The 11152-nt window shown below is 33.1% G+C and overlaps 1 protein-coding gene across 2 annotated transcripts; it reads right to left on the bottom strand.

Moving 5' to 3' along the window:
• Nucleotides 1-1058: 1058 nt before the first annotated feature.
• LOC129895266 (silicon efflux transporter LSI2-like) lies at nucleotides 1059-3508 on the bottom strand. 2 transcript variants are annotated; one of them, XM_055970949.1, is made up of 3 exons: nucleotides 2128-3508; nucleotides 1686-1923; nucleotides 1059-1504 (listed from the first exon to the last, which is right to left on the bottom strand). In XM_055970949.1, exons 1-3 carry the CDS (start codon nucleotides 3265-3267, stop codon nucleotides 1239-1241), a joined length of 1644 nt encoding a protein of 547 aa, XP_055826924.1. In that variant the 5' UTR covers nucleotides 3268-3508; the 3' UTR covers nucleotides 1059-1238. The 2 variants fall into 2 exon arrangements, with proteins under 2 accessions (XP_055826924.1, XP_055826925.1); XM_055970950.1 differs by having other exon boundaries at nucleotides 1734-1923.
• Nucleotides 3509-11152: the final 7644 nt, after the last annotated feature.

Raw genomic sequence — 11152 nt, 5'->3', positions numbered from 1 at the left:
CTATCATTTTATAGTCTAGGAACTTAGCAACCACAAATTTTTTCAAGCATGCGTCTTCAGTCTTGTACTTCTTCTCAAGTGCATCCCATAATTCTTTAGAAGTTTTCACAACACTATAGACATTGTACAAATCATCATCCAATGCACTTAGGATATAACCCTTGCATAGAAAATCTGCTTGTGTCCATGCCTCAGTAATCATAAATTTTTCATTGGCTGGCATATCAGTAGCGGGCACAAGAGGATCTTCGTTAGTGAACTTCTGCATAGCCGTAGCCGTAGCCGAAGCCGAAGCCGAGCCGAGCGAGCGACGACGACGACGACGGCGCGAGGGGAGACCCTCTTCTTGACCCTTTAGCAACATGAATGAGTGATTCTACTTTTAAATAGGAGACTTTTCATTTCCACCACCTATGTGAGACCAAAACTTATTTAATAAAATAAGAGAGAACATATCATTTCCTCTCCACTTCTTTTTCCCTCAATTTCCCATTCAACCTATCAATTAAACCCAACAGTAACAGTATATTCTCTACCTTTTCCCCAAAAAGTAAAAATTACATTTAGACTCTTATTATTTATTTTCTCTTTATCTCTTATTCATAATGTATAAATTATATTAGTCTCTTTATTGTATAAGAATCTTGGTGATTTTCATAGATAATATATGTTTAAAGTTGCACTCATTCGAAACCACACACACACAAAAAGAAGCTCAAACTGAAGTAGAGTATTGTAAAATTAAAACAAACAAAACACAAACTTTTTTAAGAAGGATTCAATAGAGCAGGGCTAAAGTAGAAAGAAATGTTAAATAAGGAAGATAAGGCGGGCTAAATTGTAGTGGGTTAAGATTAATTTTTTTTGTTGCAGCCCGTCCCGCCCCATTTAGCTTCTCGCAATTTTCACGACTTCACTTCATATTTTGAACTCTCTTGTTGAAATCTCTGACACCGTCAGTGTTAAAAGGAAAAACAAGAACACATGTACAAATCTACCTATTTATTTCACTAGTCCATCAATGTAGTCACATGTTAAAAATTATGAATCAACTGGATGTAAGAATTATACAAGGTATAGAATTCCCTTTTTTGAAATTATACCAAGTGCCGGTAAAGACATAGTTTATTGACTTTTCATCTGCATTGTTTACATGTTGTATAGAGAACATAATACATAAGGTAATTAAACTAACTCCCATTGACAATCTTTGAAAAGTTAATTACATATATTTAATATCAATCTCTGATAAGTGTTAAACCAATAGCTGTAACAATTATAGTAGAGGGAACTCCAAATTTGAGATGAGTCCAGAATGAGAGATTGTACCCCGAGGGTTGAGCGCGACGAGCTTGTTCACATACTATCAAGTTTGCTGCTGATCCTAATAGTGAAAGGTTGCCAGCCACAGTACTAACCCAGGCTAAGATGAGCCATGCTTTCTGCTCACTTGCTGCAGATATAGCACCTGCTGATGCACCTACCCGAACTCCCAGCAATAGAACTATCACCAAATTAACAAGTTTATGTTACTTAAATCAATCAAGCTGTTATAGTCAATCCATTTTCAACCTGTCTATTAATCACCTAATCTGATTTTGACCCTATAGTACTGAATAATGAAGTATTGGATACCTACTGATATTAGCTAATTAGAAGGTAGTCGAGCGTTGTTAGAACTGTACTTGGTATTTTGAGGTAGGAAGTAGTAGTACTAGTTGAGAGTGACAAACCAGTAGGCACATTAGAGGCCAAATTTGAGAGGACAAGTATGACAACAGCAAGAACTGCTACACCACCAGCATGATCTATCTTGGCATATGGTTCCATAAAATCCCAGAAGGCACTTGGAATCCCTGTTCTGTTAAATCCATCTACTGTGATAAACATACCACAGAAGAATATTAACAGTGAATACGAGACCTGTCAATTTGAAACAGCACAATGAACAAGTTTTGCTTTTGTCTCAAAGTCAATAGGAATTACATATACTAACTAATATAATGTAGCTGGTAACCTGATAGTGTAAAAATTATGTCATTTCGTAGAAAAGCTCTATATAAATAGGTGAAAAATGTAATTGTTGAACTTGACATAACATGAAATGTAAACACAAGGCCAAAGTACCTTTTCTAAGCATTCTCTGGCATCTTTGAAATCAAGAACCACAAGAGCAAGTGCTGCTGTGATAGCAGTCCATGACATATTCAAACCCATCAACAAAGATATTAACATCCCAATTGTAACAAGATAAACACTTATTTTCCATAACAATCTTTTCCATTTTTCAGAAAAGTTCTGCTTTTCCTCATAAGATGTGAAAATTTGTTCTTCACATCCATCCACAGTCTTCACAGACACATTCTTGTCCGTCATTTGAAGTGATCCATGATCATTTTCTGCTTCTCTCGAGGCATTAGAATTCTTGGAAGAGTCAAACACCCCGTTCGTATCCTTCTTGATTTCATTTTCACTGAAATTACCTTGATTTTGACTATTAGGATTCATAGAATCAACCGAAAACTGTTCCTGAGAATATAACGAATCAACAACATGTGACATTGTTGCTGGTGAAAAACGATGAGAGACTACTTCTTCATCCGAAACTAATTCTATGTCAGCATTTTCGACATCCTTCTGAACAGACAACACCTTCCAATACATGCAAAGCAACAATACAACATTTACGACAACTCCAACAAGCATTGCAGGAAATATACCAAATAAAAACCTCCCGAACGTTATGTTGCTCAATACTGCTATAACTAAGTTCTGAGGATTCCCAATAGGAGTTGCTGAAGATCCAATATTTGCACTCGACGCAAGAGCTAAAAGGAAGGGATGAGGTGGGAGATTTTGTTGCCTAGCAATTTTTAGCACAAACTCAGTTAATACAACACAACAAGTATCATTTGTGAAAAAGGCACTGGAAATAGCAGAAACCAAACAGATTCTACAGAGTAAGTCCTTGGCTCCCCTGCTTTTCCATGCCAATAATTTTCCCAAGTACTTAAACATGTCTGCTCTTTCTAAATAAATACTCACAACCATAGTTCCAAAGAGAAGTCCTAAAATTGGAAGATCGATAGCAGCATAGGCTTCATCGGGTGTCAATACTCGAAATATTACCATTAGATTAGCACCAAGTAGTGATCCTGCTGTCCTTCCAATAGGCATAAATGGGACAGCAGGAAAAACTGCCAATATCCAAAAAATTGCAAAGGCAATTGAACCAAGAATCACTCTCTCCGTCGATGCCATAGCCATATATAATAAAAAAAGAGGCTAACAAACGTTAGATCGCATATGAGAGTGATGAGAAAATGACTAAGGAGGATAGACCTTACCCCATGATATGTGAAAGTATCGTGAATGCTACATGTGATAGAAGTTATAGGTAAGTAGCTAGCAAGTGATATTTCAATGTAAATTAATTGAGCATGCTATAAGTGAAGTGATGAAAGTGAAGGTTCTATTCAAGAAAGAGTGGAATGAGTCACCTGGTCCAGAAAAAAAGATTGATGATTTGCACTGAAATTTAAAGACTTTTCAGCATGTAATGTAAGTACATTTATTCACTTGGATTAATGGTTTGACTATTGGAGTAATTTAGATAGCAACTTCTTGTAAAGGAAACTAAATAGGACAAATTGAAATACTCGTATACAATTTACAAACACACTTTTCATTTGACTTCTCTACCTTAGACCTCAGTCGTAGAATCACATTAATATATTATTGTGGTATACTTTTCCTTTGATTCGCCACTTGTTTGCCTGTTTTGCATTTAATTTTACCCTTACAACAGTACTCGTATACTTTCTAAAGAGTCGAACATGATCATGTTTTCAAGGATCCGGTAATTCTGCTGAATAACATTTTTCTACTATACTATACTAGAGATATGCTAGTAACCACATGCTTATTAGTTTGGTTTATTAATCAATTAATAAAGTAGTGTTGGTACGTCCACGAAAATAGTTAGGTTAACCAGGAATATTTTATTTTTTGGGCAGTCTACTTTCTTGTCTTGTTTGCTTTGAGTTTCAGAATCGTAAAATTATTTATAATTAAATTTCAACTTGACACAAAGTTACCAAAAAAGAATAAAACATTCATTCCCCAATTGATTAACCTAAACACTTTTACAGTATAGCAATAACAATTTAAGAATCTTGATTAGATAATATTTGGATTACCAACTTGGGATATAATATAGTAAATTTAATGCTAAAGTATAAAAAAAAATAAAGTTAATACTTAATACTACTAATTAAAAAACAACATGCAGAGAGGTAAAATATAATAGTACAGTATAAATTAATGATCCACTTTACTTGTTTAATTTCTCATTAAAATTGATATCTCTGCTGACCATATAGATCTCTCGACTTCTTCCTATGCATAAGAAGATGCTGTACTCCCTCCATTTCAAAATATTTGTCATAATTTTCTTTTTAAGATTCAAATGATATAAATTTTAATTAATATTTTAAGATATATATTTTTATCATATTGATATGAGAAAAATTATAATTTATGGTAATTTTTGTATATTTTTAAATATCGAATTAATCTAATCTAATTTAGCTTTAAAAATTAGTCAATTGGAAAACGAAACGTGACAATAATTTTGGAACGGAGGGAGTATATAGTTTTTTTCCTTATTTTATTACATTTGATAAACTGAATAAAATTCTCAAAATCTTTCATAAGCCACATGACTTAATTTAAAATTTGAATAATTAAAGTAGTTATACTTTAAAAAAAAGAGATAAGTGTCAAAAACACATTTAAACTATCCAAATTTTTTTGGTTTCATACCTAAACTATTGGAAGCACACCCCAATGATGTGTCTAATACACTCTCTCTACTCTCTCTATTTTTTTTTTGAAAAAACCTTGTCACATGGATAAAATATTCCACCTTGAAAACAATTAAATAAACTATTAATATTAGTTAAAAGTTAAGGACTAAAATATTTATATTATTTTTTTATAAAAGAAATTACCTTTTAAAAAATAATTTAATTTTTGTTTTTAAAAAAAATATATTTTGTTCACGCACTCCACCACCTCTCCCCCCCCCCCCCCCCCCGCCTAACCACCACAATCTCCATCTTTTTATTTTTTAAATTTCTTTTATAAAATATTTTTAAAAAATTCATACTTCACCCCCTCCCCCACTCCTTCCTAAAAAATGTTATTATTTTTATTTTCTTAAAAAATAAATTATATTCACCCCATCTAACCGTCCGCTCTTAATTTATATTTATTTATTTATTATACTTTTCTCGTTTTGTGTTAGATATGTATATTTATTTTTAGGAAAATATTTTTTTCTTACTTGTGTACTGAATATAACAAAAATAAAAAAATTATTTTAAAAAATGTCTTGTTGCAAGTAAAAAGTATTTTCCTAAAATCATATGTATATATATCTAACATATATTTTCTTCCTTCCATTTTAATTATCGTTTTAATTTAAAATATTTGTTTAATATTAAAAGTAATAATTATTTTCTACTATACCTTTAATATTTGTTTTTGATAACTAAATAGGTATTATTTACCAAACTAATATATGTGCAGTCTTTTCCTTATATCCACAACATACAACTTATAAATAGTTGCAAAGTGAAATGAATATATATAATGTTGCTGCATCTCACCATTCCTTCATGAGTGTAAATTTCAGTGAAGCTGATCATACTTGGATTCCACACTATTCAATTTCTCCTCTTATATTGTTAGCATTATAGTTGGTTAGCCAACTCTATCTTGGTATTATGATCTTCCTCATTACAACTTTTGAGTGTTGTTTATTTACTCTATATTTTACTATAGCTAATAATTAATCTACTTGTTGTATGGAAATAAACTTCTTGAGCTCCTTTTGCTTGTAGTCTTGGTTGAAGCCCCTCACATTCCAGGCGATTCTCGTCCAGCATGATCATGTATAGTGTCATCTACTTTGATAAGAATGCGAGGACCTAACTCAACTCTAAAAGCTAGTTCATGAGGGAAAATTTGTCCAAATTCATATAAGGTGACTAATTTTCACCCCTCTACCGATGTGAGACTTCTTATATAACACTACAATGAATTTCTAGCACAACAAACTTTTCATTGTGATAGTAAATCTTGAATTTAGCACTCTTTTTAGTAATTTCTTACTGTACGCTGAATGCTACATTAAAAGATTACTCTGACTAGACTTTTCAAAACATCATTTTTACAGGTTATGAATACTTGAATTTACCTAGGGTGTCAAAATGAGCCCAAACATAGGTAACCCGCCCAATCGGCCCAAACTTTTATGGGTTGGGCTCAAGATAATTTATATTGAGTTCAATCTCAACCCATTCAAGCCTCAACCCATATTAAAAAAATCTTCAATTGAAGGTATGAATTGGTGTAATGTATGTTTTTATATTAAAGGTATGAATTACTATCTATTTTATATCTTTTATGATTAATCTATCCATTTATAATTTTTTTTTATTTTCTTGAGTTGAAATTCAAATTGTGGTTATAAAAGGTAAATAATAATATGTTAAAATTATTGAGATTAAGCGGGTCATGACCCAACCCAATTTTTATTTCAACCCATTTTAATATTCTCAATTTTAACTCAATCCGCTCATTTTACACCCCTAAATTTACATATCAAGATGCAAGTAATTTTAAATATCAGCGTTTGTACTTTGTAGTGTTCTAAATAGGGAAAAATTACGCTGTAAAGAAAATCTTACTACTATATTACACATTTAGGGTATAGTTTAAAGTATCAGTTACCATTATATAATTTTCTGATAAATATACATATACAATTCGACAGATATGCATATACAATTCGCCTCTCTCCTCCCTCTCCCGATCTCGCTCACCTCTCTCCTCCCTCTCTCGATCTCGCTCACCTCTCTCCTCCGCTCTCTCAATCTCGCTTACTGGATATACAAATACATATGTATACCAGTTACATATATACAATTTTTTTACAAATATACATATATAATTCGACAGATATACATATACAATTTGCCTTTCGTTCGCCTCTCTCCTCCCTCTCTCGATCTCGCTCGCCTCTCTCCTCCTCTCTCTGAATTTCGCTGGCCAGATATACAAATACATATGTATACTAGTGTTTGTATATTTCGGTATACAAATAATTTATGGATATAGCGTTTGTATAATTCGCTACAGCTTTTATATAATTCGCTACAACATTTGTATAATGTCATTGTAAGTAATTAGGAAAACTATACCCATATAGAATATTTATGCTTAAAAAGTTTGCCATATCTGAAAATTCCCCTTCTAAATAATGTAAGAACAAATATTGTGTCTTAGATTCTCAATCGTCCCATTGAAGATCCGAAACAGGAATTTCGCTTTAGAAATTGCATCCAACTAAAATTCACAAATATGGCCCCTTTCCTCTCCTTATTGCGAAGTAGTCACTCCCATAAAGTTTCAACTTCTATATGAGTGAAACTTCAAAACATTATCATAAATTTCAGTTGTAAAATTAAAACTTCATCATGACACTGTCTCTTTAAGGAGTTGACATATTAGGACCACAGAAAAAAATAATTCATCATCCATCTTATCTCCATTTTTATCAGTTCAATCAGGATTGCAACAAATGAACAATGACTTAGACAAGCATTTTGAATGGGGAGATCGGTGACATTTGATTTCCACGATAAGACTCGAGCAATAGTACCGTAGAAGCATATCAAATTAAAATTTAATATTGAGCAAGTTAAATATTCCCCACTTGATTTTTCTTGTAATATATTATAGAAGTCAAAAGTTGATAAAATTGAGTGCCCTAGGTTTTCTTTCTCTTGATATCAATTGGTGGAGAAAAACAAGGCTAGCTAATAAGTGCAATTTTTCTTGGATGAGATAATTTTGGAAGTTTATTACTAAAAAAAAATTAGAAAGAATGTGCTTCGTACACAACTTCCAGATTGACTATAGTTAACAAGTAAATATTGTGCTATGACAATAGCTTTTATTTGTCTTTTTATCCCGTGTTCGTACTTGTATTGAACTTTCGATTAGTTTGGATTAACACTATGTAAGGATCATTAGAACACAAAACACTCCCTACTACTAAATTTTCATATATACCAAAACTCTAAACGAACACCTTTAATTAAAAGAGATGAAATTATATTTATTCTGGAATAATACATTTTAGATATCTGTAGGCATACATAGGCTACAGGTTGCTTAGCCAGAATAATAATGTAGAAATTAAGCAGTTCAAAAAAATATCTTTCATTTATAAAACAAAACAATGCAACACAAAGAAAGTTATCAGAATGTGAGCTCAAAATATTTTGTGATTGGTAAGCCCAATTGGCACAACTTGTTACTTCAACTACCACGACAGCTACCATGCCTAAACAATGACCTTTTTTAATTTTTCTTTTTCCTTCTAGAAAAATCGGGTTATAAAAGTCTATTCTGTTGCGCAAAGACAGAGATATTTTTTTTAGTATGTAGTAGGTTAGGATCAAAAATTCGGATATTGTGGAATTTAGCCAAACAATGTTATAATGACAATAATACAGACAATCGTAAGTTGATAACAACGAAGACACAAATTTGATGTGGTTCGGTCAGTGTAACCTAGTCCACAGGCAGAAAGGAGGATTTCACCGTATCAATAAAAGTACAAAAGAGAGTACAACATTAGAATAAATACTCTAATTAATCACAAATACCCCAAAAGAATAACCTCACAAGATCGCTCCAAAGTAGACCCGTCAAAAGGGCGGGTTGGCCCCCTAACCGGCCCCCTAAGATCGGCCCATTAAGGGCCCGAAACGGGGAAATCGGACCAGGCACCAGCCCAACAGAAAAAAAATTGGGCCGGTCCGGTCTATTTTTGGACTCAGACCGGTAAGACCGGCCTAGTAAGGGAACCGGTACCGGCCCGCCGGTTCACCAACCCAGTTCGAGAATTTTTTTATTTTCTTTTATTTTTTCGGAAATCAGTTTTTGGGCCATTTTCCGAAAGAGCAGTTGGGCCCAACGGCCAAATCTAAATATATGCTTAATTTTTTTAAAAAAAATTAATTAATTAATTAAATTTTTTTGTATAAATACCTTCAACATTTAATCATTTTTTGCCACCAACAATCATCTAATTCTCTCTCAATTTCTCAATTATCTCTTAAAGTGATATCAATCTTTTATTATTTTTTGAAATTAACAACATCAAGTGGGAGTTTTCAACTTTCAAGTATTCAACATTTCATTAATTTTACGATTCTTTGTTTGATTCTGGCAATTTAGTATAATAGTTTCTTCTCTTGCTTTTATTTAGTAAATTAATTTTAGTATATTTAAATATTTGATTTTTGTGTTTATAATTTTTATTTGTTTAATTTGCATAATGGATAGATTAAAAAATATAGGTAAAAGTATTAAAAATTTGTGTCCCGACGAAGGTAGTGGTAGTAAAAAAAAAGTGCTTCCGGTAGAGATAGTACAAGTAGAGATTATTCTCGTATGCCTGAAGCACCACCTAGTGAATTTGGAGAAATAGGTGTAGGTTCACATAATATGAATGAAAATGAATTTCAAGAAACTTACAGTATAGAAGAACCAAATGAATTTGAAGTAGAAATAGAATAAGATGATAATGATGATGTGAATGTTACACCAACTAGTCCTGATGTAGATTTAGGTAATGCTCAATTTAGAACTGTTAATCTTCCTGCACGACTTGTAAAAGAAAGAAAAAAAAACTAGTCTAGTATGGCATTATTTTGAACGCATAATCGGAACAACTAAAGTTCAATGTAAAGAGTATTACAAAAAAATTCGAGCATAAGACCGGGGGTAATAGAGGTGGAATGAGTCAATTGACTAGACATCTAGAAAATGAACATCATGGTTGGAAAGAACGAATAGAGGGTGCTACTGGGCAAGTTTAAGGTAGAATAAACCTACAGACCGAAAAATTAAGGGGGACGTATAATAAAATGAGGGACCATGAAGAGATAGCAAAAATGATAGATGTAGGTTGTCTACCTTTTTCATTTGCTTCTTCTGATGCTTTTATTCATTATATACAATCAATTTATAATCTCACATTTAACGATATTTCTAGAAGTACTTGTAGATCAGATATTTTTAGACTTCATGGACAATATGTGTAACACCCCTCTAAATTTTTCGCTAAGATTTGAACATTTCTTCACGTGTGGGTAGACTTGAACTGGAGGACTTGTAATTCTACACATGAGTTAGGATTAATTCCTAAGTATTTGAAGTGTGTTAGATGTGTTTAAGGGTCATAAGGGATCTCTAACACCAAGTCGAGTCCAAAGAACTCCAATTGATTAAGTTTTCGGACGAGTTAGTTTAAGGGTCAACTTCAAACGACCATATCTCCTATTATATAAAGAACTGGGTGGCCCACAACCTACAAAATTAAAGGTATTTGAGTCTTCTTTCCAACGCCACCAAGATTGCAATTTTTGGAGTTCGGAGTCAAAAGTTATGGCGATTTTACTACGAACTAGCACTGCAGGAATATTCAGGCCTGGGCGAAATATAGGCTTGGCGCCCTAGTGGCGCGACGCGCCACTATAGCGCCAGAAAACAGCCTCAGTAGTTTGATCCTTGGCGCGACGCGCCACTATTAGATGTGCAGGGTTTTAGGCCTATTTTGGCTTGGCGCTGCAGTGGCGCGACGCGCCACTATAGCGCCAGCAAGACTTTTGCCCAATTTTTCAGATTTTTGAAGAGGGGCAACTTGGACTTTTTCCCTAATTATATATACCTATCCTTGGACGTTTTGGGACCATATTTTCAGTCCCTCTCTCTCTCTAAAAGCCCTAATATTTTCTCTCTTCTTCTTCTTCTTCTTCTTCCCCAAATCCATCTCCAACAAAGGGTGCCTTCAAGAGTTTCAAGGATTCAAGTCTTCCATTGAAGACCTAACATCAAGTTCCTTCAAAGTCTTCAAACAAGGTATGTAAGGCTAACCTAAAATATGGATTGAGTTCTTCCATATGCCCATATATGTGTTGGATAGAAGTTGTGAAAGAGTTGAACCTTCTAAGAAGGTTTTCTTGAAAGTTTTCCTAAACTATGAGAGGTTTTTAAGTACTATTAGTTGATT

This window comes from Solanum dulcamara, chromosome 7, assembly GCF_947179165.1.
Source record: "Solanum dulcamara chromosome 7, daSolDulc1.2, whole genome shotgun sequence".
In the NCBI taxonomy this organism is placed as follows: domain Eukaryota; kingdom Viridiplantae; phylum Streptophyta; class Magnoliopsida; order Solanales; family Solanaceae; genus Solanum; species Solanum dulcamara.
The sequence above is the reverse complement of the archived record's forward strand: the minus strand, read 5'-3'. Positions and strand labels throughout refer to the sequence as shown.